Genomic DNA, 19,146 nt, shown 5'->3' with positions numbered 1-19,146 from the left:
TCACATCTTTATTTAACTTTGTAAAATATTTTTTTTAAGACAGAATGTATTTTTTAGTTTTGGCATATATGTTGTTTGATCCAAATATGTTGTAATGATAAAGGAATACTGAATTTACAGTATGGGCCCTTTTTTATATATTTGCTTAGCAAAATCTGCACACAAAATAAATATTTTATATATGTGCAGCCACCAATCACCAGCTAGCTCCCAGTAGTGAATTGCTGCTCCTGATCATACCTAGGTATGCTTTTCAACAATGGATACCAAAAGAATGAAGCAAATAATATGACATAAATTGGAAATTTGTTTAAAATTGCATGTTCTATCTTAATCATGAAAGAAAAATGTTGTGTTTAATGTCCCTTTAATGGGACAGTCTAGTCAAAATTAAACTTTTATTATTCAGATTAGACATGTAATTCTAATCAACTTTCCAATTTACTTTTATCATCATATTGGCTTTTTTCTCTTGGTATTCTTAGTTGAAACTAAACCTAGGCAGACTCATATGCTAATTTCTAAACCATTGAGGGCTGCCTCTTATCACATGCTTTTTAAATTTCTTTTCAACATAAAGAGACTGAAAGTACACGTAGGCCATATAGATAACACTGTGTTCAGGCACAGGGAGTTATTTAAGATTTAGCCTAACACAATGCTAAATACAAGACAATAGATAATAATCAGTCATGTGATCAGGGGGCTGGAAGAAGGTTCTTAGATACAAGGTAATCACAGAGGTAAAAAGTATATTAATATAACTGTGTTGGTTATGCAAAACTGGGGAATGGGTAATAAAGGGATTATCTAGCTTTTAAAACAATAACAATTCTGTTGTAGACTGTCCCTTTAAACTATCAGTAGCTACGTCGCACATACTACCTAACAGTTTAGTTTTTTCCGTTTTTGTCAGAAACCTGCAACTATGGAGCAATACAACAAAATGACCGATGAAGAGCTCATCCGCACCCTTAAGAAATACGGAATGAATCCCGGTCCAATTGTCGGTATGTTATTTATTGTAATAATGTAAACAAATGGTTAAATAAATGGTGTTGAAGGAACATTGAAGCCAAAATTGAACAATCATGCTCTGTTTGAATCATGAAAAAAGAAGTCTGGGTTTTATATCCCTTTAAAATCAGCAGTGCACTACTGGGACCTAGCTGAACAGTGAGTCAATGACAAAAGGGCATCTGTGCTCCTAAGACTTCCCGTCTATGTTTTTTAACAAAGGAAGCCTAAAGAGCAAAGTAAATTTGGTAATAGGCATAAACTAAGGAGTCTTTTAAAATTGCATGCTCTTACCACAAAAGTTTAATTTTGACTGTCATGACCCTTTAATATAAAAAAATGCTTATTCTGCTATGTTGCTCCCTGTTATATATTTACAATTGTAATAGTAATTTTATTTTCTTGATTCAGATAGAGCATGCGTTTTATAAAAAAACTTTCCAATTCACTTCTATTATAAAAATGTGCACAATATTTTATATCCATACTTTCTGAGGGACCAGCTCCCACTGAGCATGTCCAAGAATTTACTAAATATATACAGTATACGTATATGCATTTTGTGATTGGCTGAAGGCTGTCACATGGTGCAGGGGTAGGAAGATGATACTAGCTCTGAAATGTGTCAGGGAAAAAAGAATCTACTGCTCTACTGTTTTTAAAGGGACAGTCAAGTCAAAATTAAGCGTTCATGATTCAGATAGGACATGCAATTTTAAACAACTTTCCAATTTACTTTTATCATCAAATTTGCTTTGCTCTCTTGGTATTATTTGTGGAAAGCTAAACTTAGTTAGGCTCATATACTAATTTAAGAGTCAGCACTGATTGGTTAAAATGCAAGTCTGGCAAAAGAACCGAGATTAGGGGGCAGTCTGCAGAGGCTTATAAACAAGGTCATCACAGATGTAAAACGTGTATTAATATAACAGTGTTGGTTATGCAAAACTGGGGAATGGATAATAAAGGGATTATCAATTTTTTTTAAATAACAGTTCTGGAATAGACTTTCCCTTTAATGGCTCTTTAAGTGTTATACCTCTAAATAGGCATGACATTAATAACACATACAATCATATATTTTCATTTAGAATGTAAAGATTGTAAATCTTGTTTTTATTGTTGTTTTGTATTATTTACTTTCCTCTCGTTGCACCTTTCAACATATACAACCCATCTCCTCCCTCACATTTTCTTCCTCGTAAACCAACATGATTCGCTTATTCTCTCCTCTCTCTCTCTCAGGCCCATTTATCAAGCTCCGTATGGAGCTTGAAGGGCCGTGTTTCTGGCGAGTCTTCAGACTCGCCAGAAACACAACTTATGAAGCAGCGGTCTAAAGACCGCTGCTTCATAACCCTGTCCGCCTGCTCTGAACAGGCGGACAGGAATCGCCAGACATCAACCCGATCGAATACGATCGGGTTGATTGACAGCTCCCTGCTGGCGGCCGATTGGCCGCGAGTCAGCAGGGGGCGGCGTTGCACCAGCAGCTCTTGTGAGCTGCTGGTGCAATGTTAAATGCGGAGAGCGTATTGCTCTCCGCATTTAGCGAGGTCTTGCGGACCTGATCCGCAGTGTCGGATCAGGTCCGCAAGCCCTTTGATAAATGGGCCTGTATGCGTTGCTATTATATATTGCCCCCTCCCTGGCTCCTCAACTCAATTTCTTGATCATTTTGCATCCTGGCTACCTTATTTCCTCTCCTCAGACAATCCCTGCCCTCACCCTTGGGGATTTCTACCTCCCTGTTGATTATCCTGCTGCAAAAAAGCTTCTCCAGCTCACTTCCTCTTATGGTCTGTCACTGTGGTCTGACACTCCCACTCACAATGATGGACACTCCCTCAATCTGATTTTCAGGTATAGATGCACTCTCTCAAACTTCACAAATTCCCCTTTTCCTGTTTCTGACCATCATCTCCTCACTTGTAACATCACAGCCTTTCCTACTACCCTCCCTCCTTTTAGCCCTCACTCCAAATTCCACAGGAGCATTATAGGAACACTGAACCCAAATTTTTTCTTTTGTGATTCAGATAGAGCATGTAATTTTAAGCAACTTTCTAATTTACTCCTATTATCAATTTTTCTTCGTTCTCTTGCTGTCTTTATTTGAAAAAGAAGGCATCTAAGCTTTTTGTTTTTGGTTCAGCCTCTGGACAGCACTTTTTTATTGGTTGATGAATTTATCCACCAATCAGTAAGAACAACCCAGGTTGTTCACCAAAAATGGGCCGGCATCTAAACTTACATGCTTGCATTTCAAATAAAGATACCAAGAGAATGAAGAAAATTTGATAATAGGAGTAAATTAGAAAGTTGCTTAAAATTGCATGCTCTATCTGAATCACGCAATAAAAAAATTGGGTTCAGTGTCCCTTTAAGTCACTTGATTGGCAACATCTTCCAAACTCTCTCAAACCTCTGCTTTTTTCCATTTCCTCCTTTTCCTGCCCTAACCAATCTGTCAATATAATTCCATTCCTGCAGCAGTCCTTGACAATTTGGCACCTCCTACCATAGCCAAAAAGTCACATACTCTTTCTTTAAACCCGAAACGTCTGTTCCCGACTTTTAACACCCTTCTCCGCCTACCCCCACCTCCTATTTTCACTTCTCTCAGATCAAGATTTTGCCAACAACTTCACCAACAAAATAGACTTCATCAGAAACGAAATCATCTCCCAACACACTACCAGTCTCCAACCAATAACCAATGTCCAAAACCCGCAAAGCCACAGACTCAGCTTTTTTGCTCCCGCTGCTGAGGAAGAAGTTCTGCCCTTATATCCTCCTTTACCCTCACTACCTGTCCCCTTGATCCCATGCCCTCACAATTACTGCCCTCCCTCTCTCTTACTCTTAGTCCTATCCTCACACACATATTTTTAATCTCTCCCTCAGCACTGGTATATTTCCGTTATCCCTTAAACATGCACTAATTACACCTATCCTCAAAAGAAACTTCTCTTGATCCATCATCCCCATCCAACTACCACCCTGTTTCTCTACTCCCCCTTCCTTCAAAACTTCTGGAAAGGCTCATATATACATGTTTATCACATTTCCTCACATTAAACTCCCTCCCTGACCCTATGCAGTCTGGATTTCACCCACAACACTCCACAGAAACTGCAATCATTAAGGTTACTAATGACCAAACCCTCCAATCCTTTGGCATCTGTGACGCAGCTCTCGTGGCTCTCCTCCTACTTGTCTTACCGGACCTTTAGTGTTACCTTCTCAGGCACACCCTCTGACCCTTTACCACTTTCTGTTGGGGTACCACAAGGCTCTGTCCTTGGTCCCCTTCTCTTCTCAATTTATACATCATCCTTAGGTTCCTTAATACAGTCCCATGGGTTGCAATACCATTTGTATGCTGATGATACCCAAATCTACATCTCTGCACCAGACCTATCCCCTTCCTTACTAACTCGTGTCACTAACTGTCTTTCTAGTATTTCATCCTGGATGTCCTCTCACTTCCTTAAGCTTAATCTCTCAAAAACTGAGCTCCTTATTTTTTCCCCCTTCTGCCGAAATCCCTACCCCCCTCTAACTTTCTCTAACTGTTGATAATAACATCATTACCTTAACCCCGCATGCCTGATGTCTTGGGGTCACACTTGACTCATATCTCTCTTTCACTCCCCACATCCAGTCTTTGGCCAATTCTTGCCGCCTCTACCTTTTTAAAAGCATCTCCAAAATTTGCCACTTTCTCACACAAGACACAACTAAGACTTTAATCCACTCTAATCATTTCCTGCCTTGACTATTGCAACTCCATCCGCTCCGGCCTCCCTAGCTGCCGTCTATCTCCCTAACAATCCATAATAAATGCTTCTTCCAGGCTGATCTTCCTTACACGTCGCTCTTCATTTGCTGCACCTCTCTGCCAGTCCTTTCACTGGTTTCCTCTAACCTCCAGAATAAAACATAAAATCCTGACTAACTTTTAAAGCTCTCAATAACACTGCTCCACCCTATATCTCCGACCTAGTCTCCAGATATTTGCCATCCCGTTCCCTTCGCTTTGCTCATGAACTCCTTCTCTACTCCTCTCTTGTTACCTCCTCACATTCCCGTCTACAAGAATTCTTCAGACTAGCCCTTATTTTGTGGAACTCTATGCCTCGCTCTACACAACTGTCCCCTAATTATCAAACTTTCAAGCGCTCCTTAAAGACTCTACTGTTTAGGGATGCATATCATTTACACTAACATTTTTCTTTCTTAGTTCCTCTCCTTCTTCTTTAGTTATCCCCTTGAACCCCCTTTAGCATGTAAGCCTATGAGCCTAGCTGCTTTGTAGATCCCTTTCATGAGAGATGATTTACAACAGTGAAACTCTTGGCAGGGCCCTTTGTTTTTCATAACTGTCACCTTGCATATTAGACCCATGTCTTTAGCGTTGCGTAACCTGTTGGCTCTCTACAAATAACTGATAATAATAATAAATTCTCACCCTTATTTAAGGTACTACTCGGACCTTATATGAGAAGAAACTTTATGAAGTTGAACGCACAAAAACTAGATATCCGCCCTCTTCAGGTAAGGTCAGCAAACTGGCAGCCAGGTGGCATTATGAAGTAGCCGGGTATTATAGCATTTTCTGATATTTATAAATGTTACTTAAAGGGACATTCCAGCCACAATTTAAATGCAAATCGATTAATAACATCTTTGAATAGAAACATATTTGCAATATACATGTATTGGCAGAAATGCTTCTAGTAAAAGTAATACTGTTTTAGTATTAACATTTTTATCAGCATGTGCATTTTAAATACTGTCAGCCATTAACAGATTGAGTCATTATCAGATGGTACAAGCACCTTAGGCTCTTTGTGCATGTGCTGGTGCACGGTGCATACATAAATACACTTTTGAAACAGCTATAACTTTTATTAGAAACAGTTTTGCTAATACGTGTATATTACAAAAATGCTTCTATTCAAAACTGAAATGCATCCATGTGGATTCCAATTTTAGCTGGAATGTCCCTATAAGCTATTTAAAGCACAAATTAATTGTATAATTTAATGTAAATGTATTTAAAGAAACATTAAACACAAACAGTAAACTACATGAGTATGAACCTTCATATATAAGGGAAAAAAAATATAATCAAAACTGCAGCTTTATTTTGTCAAATGAGTATATTGTTTTATTCTTTTCACTAATTTCCTTGTCCTCAGAACAAAATAAACAAAAGCTCACATAAATTACCTAAAAGTTGCAAAATTAATAATGAATGTATATTGCAATAGTGTTTCACTTGCAATAATGAAACATTTTTATGGGTTGTTGAAATTTCTAGTTTAAAGTGATGGTAAACTCTCCCCTTATAAGCACATCTTTGTTATAACTGATGAGTTAGACTCCATCTAAAATATCACTTGCGGATCTGTTTTCAAAAAGGGGAGTTTTCCCCATCAGTTTAATGTTCCTTTAACCACTTACCCTGTACGTCGCTGGTCGTTAAGGGATTGTGTGGCCATAATAGAGCAACCGCACTATTAGACCCTTCCTCCAGGCTTGTTAAAATAGCGCAGTCTCGCTGCTGGCAGTAAGACCTTGCTATTGAAAGCGGCACCCTTATAGAAAGGGTACATCACTAGTCATCAAGGGGTTAAGGATAATAATTTTACTTTAATATTGGCTTACATTTTAAGGTTTAGTAAGTAAAGTCAACCAGGTGGTGTGCTCATTAAAACACCGGAGAGGGCAAAGTATATATTATAGATTAGTTCATAAAAATGACTCTTATTAGAGTTATAGGGAATTTTGCGGTGGTTAGTCATTATAAGCAGTAGTGGCAGGGGTTTTAGAGATATAATTTAAAGGGGCCCCTCCTCCAATGTCCTCATTTCTTGTTTCTGGCCTAATGTAGTTGATACAGTGGACTGCATAAATTGTAATATTACTATGCATAAAACCCTATTCTACTGGACCTTTTGTTTAATAGGCAAATAAATATATTCTCTGTTGGACAGTTTTATTGCTTTTGGTTGAGTGTTTTACTTTATTATGGTGCGTTAAAAAAAACATATTCTGTGATTTGGGTTTGCTGCTTTAAAATTAGGGCAAGTGCTTTTTTGGTTGTCTTTCTTTTAAATGATTATGTTTTGCACTCATGGATCTTGTAGCCTTGTAGTTCTCTAGCTAAAAGGATAAAGAGTTCAAAATTGAATTGTGCAATATGCATGCATTAGCAAAAATGCTCCCAGTAAAAGCTATTACTGTTTCAGCGGCATCTGCACATATGCTACATGTAACTAAAGCTCAAGATTCAATTATGCCTGCTCAGAGAGCTGGCGGTGGTGATTTGTTATGTCAGCGAAGACTTAAAGGGCAGGTCAACGTTAAAATTAATGGTACGTAATTCTGCACTAAGTGCAGAATTATGTAACATTAACTTAGTGACACCTGGAAAAAAAGGGATATCAAAGATTTAACCCCCCCAAACCCACACTTACCTTAACTTCCTCACAAGCCTATTCTGCTCTTCTGTTTTCTTCACCAGCATGTCACGGGGCGCGCTGTCTAATCAAAGCGTACTCAATCGCACTATTAAAATGCATGTAGCAGGCTCCTGTTCTAGGTAAAGAAGACGACAGCTTTACCCAGTCCTGGAGCCTGCTACATGTAATTCAACAGGGCAACCTGGTGCACTGTGATTAGACAGCACGCCCGTGACATGCTGTTGAAGAAAACAGAAGAGGCTGGCGAGGATGGTAAGGTAAGTAACCCCCCCCCTTTTTTTTTTTTGCAAGTTGCATAGTGTAGAATTATGTAACATTAATTTTAAAGTTGACTGGCCCTTTAATACAAGCCACCTGACTATCTGAGAAAGTGTAATGTTTGAATGCTGGTGCACGGGTGAGCTCACAGCATATTTGTGTACGCCATTGAAAAACATTAACAACTAATGTAAGTATATTGCAAAAATGCTTCTATTTATAATTTAACTGCATTTGTGCACATTTCTATCCCTTTAACTATAAATAATTATTTTAGCAATTTCTCATTTAAAGAATAGTTTTTCCTTTTTTATTTTTAAGAGGTGTTTTTTTTTTTTTTTTTCTCGTAAATCTGCTGCTTTTCAGACTGCAGTAGTTATCAATGAAACCACCCTGTTTAACAAGCCTAGCTGGCGTGTTCAATGATTTGATTTTAAACCAAAGGTTTGTTTGGCAAGGGCAGTGCCTACCATTGACTGTCAAAGTCAAAAGATCAGTGAGCATGCACTGCAAAGTAACATTCTACAATATGTTTTAATAAAGCATTAAAATGGACACTCAAGTCAAAATTAAACTTTCATGATTCAGACAGAGCATGTCATTTTAACACCTTAACGACCAGTGTCGTAACCCTGTACAACGCTGGTCGTTAAGCCCTTAAGGAGCAGCATCGTACCCTGTACAACACTGTTGTCCTGGGTCTCTCCCTGTCGTGATCTCACTAAACGTAGCGAGATTGCGCTATTTCTGCATGCCTCACGAGTGGGGCAGTGCAGAAATAGACTTGCAGAGCTACCGATGCAGAGAGGGTGTACATTGCATTGTCATATAGGAATAAGATTACAAAAGTGCACAATGAAAATTGTAATTTAAAAATCATACAAAACGAATATTTGTACCATGCACACAAAAATATTCAAGAATAAGTGCCTTAAATTGATTGTAAAGTTGAATGATTTAAAGCCCAGTATTTAAAAATACTCTTAAAACCATGGGCACTTAAAGTCATTAAACGTTACAATGACACTTCTTTTTTGAAATACTTACCATTTTGTTACTGTAAACAGACCGCCAATCCTCCGCCCACATCTCCTTCAGTATTGAGCAGATAGATGACGAATCTGGCTTCCTCCAATCGTTGCGTACCTCCTTTGGTGTCCAGCTCGTGGGACAGCAACATTTGGAGGATGCAGAATTCGTCATCGATATGCTAAATACAAAAGAAAATACGGGCGGAGGATCGGTGGTATGTTTACCGTAAGTGTTTTAGAAAAGAAACTTCATTGTAAAGTTTAATGACTTAAAATGTCCATGTTTTTAAGAGTATTTTTTTAAATACTGGGCATTAAATAATTCAACTTTACAATCAATTTAAAAATTGTAACAAAATTGTATCAAATATATAAAATTTGTATGTAAATTACACACAAATTAAATTGTATTAAATACGGACAGCATAAATTGTAATTTCAAGGGATGTGAAACCCAAAAAAATTCTTTCAAGTCAGACAGAACATACAATTTTAAAAAAGTTACCAATTTACTTCTATTATCAAATTTGTTTTGTTCCCATGACATTTTTTGTTTGTAGGCATCTGGAGCACTGTATGACAGGAATAGTGCTGCCATCTTGCAAAGCTACTGCCATATAGTGCTCAAGAAATAGGCAGGCTCCTAGGCTTATGTCGCTGCTTTTCAACAAAAGATACCAAGAAAATGAAGAAAATTTGAAAATTGTTTAAAATTGCATACTCTATCTGAATCATGAAAGAAAACATTTGGGTTTCATGTCCCTTTAAGTACACCAGGGACCCGATTATCTAAACTTCGCATTTTCAGACTGCTTATTCGAGTTAGGTACAGGTCTAGGCGTGGAGGTTTAAGAAACAGAGACATAGAGAAAGGGATTGTGTTTTGTGAGTTAGTGTGGTCTTAGTGTAGCGTGGTAGTGAGTAGTTGGTGGGTATTTGGTTTTTGGTTCAGTGAGGTGTACGTGTTAGTGTAGTTGTCCTGTGTGAGTTGTGCTGTTTGTATTTACTTTTATTTTATTACACATTACTTACACTTATAAGAGTATTATACATATTAGATTTTTACACTCCATACCCCCTTCCCATATATCCTTAGCCTACCCACTTATCCATACCCAAGCCCTTTTTCTTTTAAAAAAAGTCCCTTTGTTTCCATACTTTTTATTTCCATTCCTATTGTGTGATCCTCTGCATTTCCCTCTGTTTGTAACGATTGTCTGCGTTTGTGACTTACCCTTAACCTTTTTTTTTACCAACCCTACAAACCCATTCACAGTTTGAACACTTTCATTTTTACTTATTTATTTTGACCCCCTTTAACTTGGGCCCTGACACATTTATTTTCTGTGTACAGCATGGAAGGGAGGAGAGACAGGTAAGAAAGTAGAGGCGCGGATAGGGGAGAAGAGAGGAGGAGGAGACCAGACAGGAGAGAGCTCAGGGACAGCAGGGGCCAAGGGAGGGGAGACAGGAGAGGGACCCTACCAACATAGTTGATGATGAACAGGTGGCTGGTCCCAGTAGGCAAGGGACAGTGTAATACAGCCCTGAGAACAGTCTGCACAGCCATCATAGAGGAAAGCCCGACAGAGGGAGGCGAGGTATACAATGGAGGAAAAGAAGACTCTGATAAGGGCATATATGCAGAGGGCAAGGAGGATGGAGTCGACAGCAACCAGCAAGGCAGAATATCTGGCAAGAGATTGAGGATGCGGTGAACGCAGTGGGGAATCACAGGAGGAGCATTCCCTCAATCAAGCACCGCTACCAGGACTGTAAGAGGGAGCTAAAGAAGAACCTTGCTAAGGAGCGGCTTCCCGGACTGTTGGCGGTCCATTGCAGGTCTTCACCTACTGTCGGTGGGAAGAGCTGCTGCGGGAGAGCATCAACGAGTTCTAGGTAGTCGGTATCCCAGGAGAGATTGATACTGGGGAGAGGCGTCATGTATCTCCTGGTAAGGAAAATATTACATTTTTAAGAACTTCATTACATCTTAACAGTTCAGAATTACAATAACAAGAAATTATGTATCTCATGATTGCCTTATCGCATGCATTGCACTTAACCATAACATGCCGTTTAGATATAAACAAATTGGAGTTTGAAAGTATTTGGTTTCTTTGACAGTTTGGATTGTCAACTTTACATACTGTGGAATTGTATATGTCTACATAGTGTTATTACATATTTTTAACATCAATTAAAATAAGTAATGTTTAAATTTAATTTTGCTTTTAAAAATAAATTACCACGTTTGCACAATGCGCAACGTCATTACTGTGATGTTAGTGCAAAATGTTTCGGAAACATTAGTCGGAGAGCGCAATCATGCGTTTTTTGAAAAACATTGAAACACATTTATCATGTTGTCACAAAGGGGTGATGCTGTGTTTGTAAACAATTATTTTTAATTCAATTGCATGATAGTAATGTGAATATGTATTTGACATAAATCACGATTTGCAAATACTGTAAAATGATATTTGATTGCGTTTTGCGATTTCTCGTTACAAATACATATTCAAGGTGCATTTCTACAGTATCAACGATAAGATTCATATTAACATCTCTATTGTTAATTATTTGTTTCACATGTCTACATTTTTACACCTATACAGACTCTTCTGTGGAGTCAAGGGAGGAGGAAAGACAGCCCACTTCACCCAGGAGAGAAATCTTGAACAGCCCTTCATTGCATGAGGAATCCAATTTGAACACTACTCCTCTTCCCGGATCTACATGTGGCGCAAGATGTGACACACCTCGGAGGCCCTTACCAAAAGAACCCCCTGCATCCTCCCCTGAACATGCTGAGAAGCATCTACCTGTGCCAGAGACACCTGCAGAAGCTGGAGATACAGAAGAGATTCCCGAAGACATCCCGGATGTACAATTAATGAGGAGATTCATAAGGGAATTAAGAGCCTCAAGGTTGGCTGCCAACCAATTCCAGAACACCATAATCAATGAGCTAAGACTCCTCTGGCAAGACGTAAAGGAAAATGCACAGACCATGAGGGAGCACAACCAGAACATGATGGAGCTAATGGCACAATTGGTGCAGCAGAGAGGACAAGCGCCACCGGTTCTTACATTTCAGTCTGCAGCCCCTGCATCAGAACATCTGGCTCCTTCATTCCCTACCCCTGACAGTCCTCCTCTTCCTCCTCAACAATCTCTCAGGAGGACACAACTGAAGAGGCCTGAACCCACTACAGAGTCCCCCTGTCCTGAAAAGAGAGGAAGGAAGAGAAAGTAATTTTTTTCCCCTTTTGTTTTAAAAAACGTATTATTATTTTTTTTTTTAAATGCGATGATGTAGTATTCTTACACCTCTGGAGCATACTCTGCATTCAATAGTCTTATATGTGACCAGGTCCATGTAGGCAGATTGTTTGCAGAGTATGTTCAACAAGGGTGAATCTTCCACATGCATCACAACAAGGGCTTCTTTTTTGTTCAAAATGATACAAAACCTTATCCATTTGTAGAACCTGTTTGTCTTATTACGTGATGATGTCTTATATGGTCCTGGGACCATGTACCCAGATTGTTTGCAGACTATGTTCTAGTGTGATTCTGCCATATCATTGCATGCTGACCCTGTTTATTTTTGTTCATTTTTTTGTTGATGGGCAGACTTATGTGTTCTCCTAATGTAAATAAAGGGGCCTTACACTTATACATTATAATATATCTTTATGTTTAAAAAAAAAAAATGGATACATTCAACTCAATGGTAAAATGTATAATACATATCTTACAGTTGATTTATATGGATTGAATGATGTATGTGCTTGTATATAAAATAATCTATGTGAACAGAACAAGCATGACTTCACTATCATTTAAGCAATGTTGTTAACATTTAATATTGAAAAAATAACCTTTTTTTACATTGTTCACTTTAATTTACATTATACAAATCCAAGTATCTGTCCCTTTAATTACATAATGAATGCATACATCTTTTACAGACTTTTCATATTTTTCTAAATGACACTTGTATTTCTTGACTTTCATTTTTCAAATAAACAGTTATAAAGACATTGTTGCTTTCTTGAATTTCTAATCAACGTTCTATTTTCATGTGAAAAATACATGTTCAGTTATTGAATAAAAACATAACAATTATAAATGAATTATTTACAGGCATATTTAATCCTAATCATGTAGGATAATATTAAAGCATATATTATTTTAGTTGTGTTTATTCTGCTTCAAGTCACAAATAATCATAGCTTTTTATTTATTTAATAAAAACCTTAAAAGGAAACACTCATGCTTAATTTTCAAAATATATTTCGAACAAGGTATTACCACAGTAGCATGTTTTATATAAATGATATCTACTTTATATATTATTTTTACACAGGATCACATTGCACAGTTTATATCATATACTGTATTGTTTTCTTTTAACATATGGCATTGCTTAATTAAAGACTTTAGTGCAGGTCAAATTGTATAGGTTTTTAAATCATAATAATGGTAAACTTTGCAGATATATATTTGGTTTGACTTTAGAACGAAGCTTCTTGTGCTAGCATTATTGAGAGGTCAGACGTAAAGGACTACAGTATCTTTATTTATAAATATAGCATTGATAATTGCATCTCTTCTCAACTACACTTTCAATGCGTTTGCAAAGTCGAGATCGGCTGTAAACTACATGTGGCGTACGCCATCATTAATATGTCATTTTTGTGCGCTCACACACATAACCATGCTTTACGCGCTTTTCCATTGTTGCTATAACAATGTGAATGAACCATCTTGTCAACTACACATTCAATGTGTTTGCGAAGTCAAGATCGTGTAAAAAATATAAATGGCGTACGCAATATGCCATATTCTTGCGCAACAATTTAATGTTGGCAACCTTGTATACGCTTAGTAGTTTGATTTGCATCCATAAGAACAAAAATTATATTAATCAATAAGTATTAAAATGGCATATATTTTACAAAGCCTAAGTGCTATATAAAAAATGTGAATGTAGAAATTACACAGCGCAATACGCCATATGTTTGATAATTCCACATATGTGTACATGAATCGCAATTATGCTCTAAATATGGCGTTTATGTTGTGTACTTTTCAAACATTGTTCACCTGCATGTGCAGTGTTTTTAAATACAATCGTAGCATGTTGGATGCTCAATGTCGATTCGCTCCTTTTATTAATCTTTTTCATTAAAACGTTGGTTTTCAATATGCGTGATCATCATCACAATAAGTGTGCATGATTTTAAATAAATCTTTTGGCTTTTTAATTTAAAAGGGCCAGTTTATTATATTGTTGAAAGCATTTTATAATCAGATCTGAAATAGATATGGTAAATAGACCATTATGAAATTTACATTGTGTGGTTAAAGTGACCTTAAACACTTCTCATATCATTATTTAATTAAAGCATGCATTTTCACTCAAAATTCAATGATATTATGTAATCACATTCATTCTTTTGATATCCTCTGTTGAAAAACATATCTAGATAGGCGTATTAGCTGACGCTTGGTGTGATGGCTCATCCATGTGCATTGCAATTTCAAGCATAAAGGGTAAATGAAGAAAAACATGAAATAATATTAAATTAAATTGCAATGTTTAACATTGTATTTGATTTCTGAATCATGTATGCAAAACCATGATCCTTTGAAAATCTGTGGTGGCTTTATATGTTATGATTTAACATAATATTGTGTGTATGTATGTGTGTGTATGTATGTATGTATGTATATATATATATATATATATATATATATATATATATATATATATATATATATATATATCTCCATCCATTTTAAAATATGTATATGAAAAACTGAAAAATATTCCAGTTGGCTTGTCATTCTTTAAAAAAGCCTGGTCATAGTGAACTATGGCATTTCTATCTGACATAACATAGCTCTGAGACATTATTTTTTTAATTGTACATATAAATATAGGTGCCATGCTTACCATTTTCAATGGCAAAATTGGTTTACTGTTTTAAACTATAATAAGCAAACCATATATGTGCACTTTTATATAATTAAATCATATTTATACAATTAGTAACTAATGTTGTTTTAATCAGCCATTGCTGCAACATTAAAGGGACAGTATACACCAATTTTCATATAACTGCATGTAATAGACACTACTATAAAGAAGAATATGCACAGATACTGATCTAAAAAAACAGTATAAAACCTTTTAAAAACTTACTTAGAAGTTCCCAGTTTAGCATTGTTGATGAAGTTAGGCTGAGACAGCCACTGAAAGTGGCTGGGTAAACAAAAAAAAGCAGACACCCCCCTCCCCCACATATGAAAAGACAGATAACATAAGAAGGAGCCTGTAAACGCGTGTATACATCTGGCACTATGGGGCTTGGTTAGAAGTCTGAAAACCAGCACAATGTTCTTAAAAAATAAGAGGAGAACAAGGCAAACAGCACCACAGCAAAGCTGTTAAGAGTCACTCCCCTTCCCACAATCCCCAGTCATTCAACCTAAGGGAAATGGAAAAAATGGGGTTGTGGACTCACCATATCCGGAAATAAATACATTTATCAGGTAAGCATACATTTTCTTTAAGATATAGTGAGTCCACAACATCATAAATTACTAGTGGGAACCAAACCCAAGCTAGAGGACACAGATGACTAGGAAGGGAAAACAAAAACAAGACAGGCAGACCTAAACAAAAGGCACCACCGCTTGAAGAACCTTTCTCCCAAAAGAAGCCTCCTAAAAAAAGGATCAGATTTGTAAAATTTTGAAAAAGTATGTATAGAAGACCAAGTTGCAGCCTTGCAAATCTGTTCTACAGAAGCTTCAATTTTTGAAAGCCCAGAAAGAGGAAGCAGCCCTCGTGGAATGAGCTGTAATTCTCTCAGGAGGCTGCTAACCAGCGGTTTCATAAGCCAAACAAATAATACTTCTCAACCAGAGGGAAAGAGTAGCAGTACCCTTCTGACCATTATACTTTCCATAGAAACAAACCTGGCAGAAAACTGGCGAAAATCCTTAGTACCCTGTAGGAAGAATTTTAGAGTGCGCACAACATCCAAGTCGTGCAACAGACGTTCCTTATGAGAAGAAGAATTAGGACATAGAGAAGGAATAACAATTTTCTGATTAATATTTCTATCAGAAACTACTTTAGAAAGAAATCCTAATTTAGTCCGTAGGACCGCCTTATCCGCAAGAAAGATAAAGTAAGGCGAATTGCACTGCAAAGCCGAGCGTTCCAAAACTTGGAGCAGAAGAGATAGCAAAAGGAAACCAAACCTTCCAAAATAATAATTTAATATCTATGGAATGCAAAGGCTCAAACGAAGCCTGCTGAATAAAACTCTTAAGAACAATATTAAAGCTCCAAGAAGAAGCAACAGACTAAAACACAAACCTGATTCTAACCAGGTCCTGACAAAAGGATTGAACATCTGGCACATCCGCCAGACTTTTGTGAAACAAAACAGACAATGCAGAAATCTGACCTTTCAGAGTACTAAACTGCAAAACCTTTCTCCAGACCTTCCTGGAGAAAATACAGATCCTAGGAATCCTAACCCTACTCCAAGAGTAGCCCTTGGATTCACACAAATAAAGGTATTTATTCCATACCTTTTGGTAAATCTTTCTAGTAACAGGCTTGCAAGCCTGAATCATTGTCTCAATGACCCACTTAGACAGAACTAAGCGTTCAGTCTCCAAGCAGACAGCGACTGAGAAAACAAGATTTGGATAAAGGAAAGGAGCCTGAGTTAGAAGGTCCTTCCTCAGGGTGAACCTCCAAGATGGAAGAAACAACATCTCCACTAGGTCTGCATACCAGATCCTGTGAGACCATGCAGGAACTATTAAAATTACTGATGCTCTCTCCCATTGAGCTAAGCAATGACTTGTGGAAGGAGAGCAAACTGAGGAAACAAGTATGACCGACTGAAAACCCAAGGAAAAGCCAGAGAATCTATTAGGGCAGCCTGCTGATCTCTTGACCTTTAAACATCTGATTCAACTCCAGCATCCCCCATTTGAGGGTTAACCTGGAGAACATCTCTGGGAGGAGCAACCACTCTCTGAAATTAAAAGTCTGACTGCTCACGAATTCCGCTCCCAGTATCCACTCCTGGAAGTGGATAGTAGATAGACAGCAATTGTGAGCGTCCACCCACTGAACAAGCAACGCCACCTTCATCATGGTTAAGGTACTCCAGGTTCCTCCCAGGTGGTTGATGTAAACCACTAAAGGTGAAACTGTCCAACTAGAACCTGATAACCCGGGCTAAAGACAACTGAGGCCAAGTCATCAGAGCCTTGTAGATCGCTCTCAACTCCAAGATGGTTATAGGGAGAGCAGACTCCTCCCGAGTCCATGATCCCCAGCCCAACAGGCTGGCGTCTGTGGTCACTATTACCCAGGAAGGTCTCCGGAAACGTGTGCCCTGAGACAGATGGTCCTGAGAAAACCACCACGGGAGAAAATCCCATGTCGATCTAGATTTATCCTCCAAAACAGATCCACATGATCCCCCGTTCCACAATCTGAGCATGTATAACAGCAGAACTCTCAGATGGAATCGAACCAAGGGAATGATGTTCTAATGAAGCGACCATCAGACCAATTACCTCCATACATTGAGCCACTGGAGGCAGAGAGAAAGGGAAAGGAATCTTTGATTTTCTGACCTCTGTTAGAACTATTTCCAGAGATAGGGAAACTATTATGGTTCCTAAGAAAACTACCCCTGTAACTGGAACAAGGGAACTCATTTCCAGATTCACTTCCCATCCGTGGGGACGAAAAAAAGACAACAAGATCTCTGTATGAGAGTTTGCTTGTTGAAAAGATAGTGCCTGAACCAGTATGACATTGAGGAAGGGTCCACAGTAATTCTCAGAAACCTCATCATTGCAAAATAGCCCCCTCTGGGAGCCATGGCAAGGCCAAAGGGAAGGGCCACAAACTAAAAAAGTTTGACAGAAAATCAAATCTCAGGAGCTTGAAACTATGCGTCCTCCAGGTCTATGGTGATCATGAACTAACCCTCTTGGACCAAAGGAAAAATGGAACCAAATGGTTTACATTTTTAAGGACGGTACCCTGAGAAAACTTCTTGAGGTCTAGAATAGGACGAAAAATTCCCTCTTTTTCGGGAACCACAAACAGGAATTAATAGAATCCTAGACCTTGTTCCCATACAGAAACTGGAGCTCTTACTCACAGAGAAGAGAGGTCCCAAACACACTTCAAAAATGCCACACAGTTATCTGGTCTGCAGATAAATTTGAGAGAAGGAACCTGCCTCTTGGAGGAAAGGTATGAATTCTATTTAGTAACCCTGAGATACTATGTCCGCAGCCTGTCTGGGACATCTTGTATCCATGTTTGAAGACAGAGAGATTCTACCCCGCACTGGGTCCGATCCCGGATTGGGGGCAAACTCCTTAGGTCTAATCATCTTGTCTTGTGGTAGAAAAAAAAAACCTTTTCCACCCGTAAATCAGAAATATTTCTGTCAGATCAGAACCAAACAAAGTTTTCCCCTAGTCGGGAAGCGCCAGAAGTTTGCAGTCAGGGGGAAAACCAAGAATATAGTCCCGTGGGCTAGCACAGCGAAGCCAGATATCTTGGCTACCGGCTTAAAACCTGGCATGGTAGCAGCAGAAATAAAAGAATTTGTTAGCTTAAGAGCCTTAATTCTGTTCTAGATCTCCTCCAAAGGAGTCCCTACCAAAATGGAATCAGACAAGATGTCGCACCAATAAGATGCCGCACTTGACATAGTGGCATTACAAACTTCCATGTAAGCCTCCAGTTTAGCCCATTGATCCTGAAAAGAGCAACTCTCCTCTCTAGAGATTGTAGTTCTCTTAGCCAGAGTAGAATTGGCCCCTACTACTTTAGGCACCGTGCGCCATGATATTTAATGGAGATGACAACAGGAAACATCTTTTTAAAGACAGGAGACGGGGGAAAATGAATCTCTGACTTCTCCCATTCCTGAGGAAAAACTGAGGAATCCTAATATTTATAAAGTTTACTAGATTCTTTATGGTTGACAATGACAGGCGTATCCAAAAGTAGCCAAAACCTCCTTTAACAATACACAAAGGTGTTCAAGCTTACATCTGAAGGTTACTACTTCAGGTGAAGGGATTATACTGTTTGAATCTGAGATTTCACCCTCAGGGGATACCGGCGTATTCTCCTCATCATACTTATGAGGAAGGACAACCTGTGTAGCATTAGATGAGATAGAAACCTTACTATCTGAATTTTCATGTTCCTCTTGCGTCTTCCCATAACCTAGTATAGGAGATAATACCGCTGAATATATCTGTGCAAC

General features: G+C 38.2%; 1 protein-coding gene across 3 annotated transcripts in view; it reads left to right on the top strand.

Annotated features, from left to right (window-relative positions):
- Window positions 1-19,146, top strand: part of EMD (emerin) — a 72,847-nt gene that overhangs the window by 3,646 nt on the left and 50,055 nt on the right. The window contains exons 2-4 of one of the 3 annotated variants that reach the window (XM_053695743.1): window positions 917-1,010; window positions 5,503-5,577; window positions 11,419-12,849. In XM_053695743.1, coding sequence (XP_053551718.1) covers window positions 929-1,010; window positions 5,503-5,577; window positions 11,419-12,059 — 798 coding nt within the window. In that variant the 5' untranslated portion in view covers window positions 917-928 and the 3' untranslated portion in view covers window positions 12,060-12,849. Of the gene's footprint in view, window positions 1-897; window positions 1,011-5,502; window positions 5,578-11,418; window positions 12,850-19,146 lie in introns of those variants that run through there. The other 2 variants (XM_053695744.1, XM_053695745.1) reach the window with 2 other exon arrangements.

Source organism: Bombina bombina, chromosome 12 (assembly GCF_027579735.1).
Source record: "Bombina bombina isolate aBomBom1 chromosome 12, aBomBom1.pri, whole genome shotgun sequence".
Classification (NCBI taxonomy): domain Eukaryota; kingdom Metazoa; phylum Chordata; class Amphibia; order Anura; family Bombinatoridae; genus Bombina; species Bombina bombina.
The sequence above is the reverse complement of the archived record's forward strand: the minus strand, read 5'-3'. Positions and strand labels throughout refer to the sequence as shown.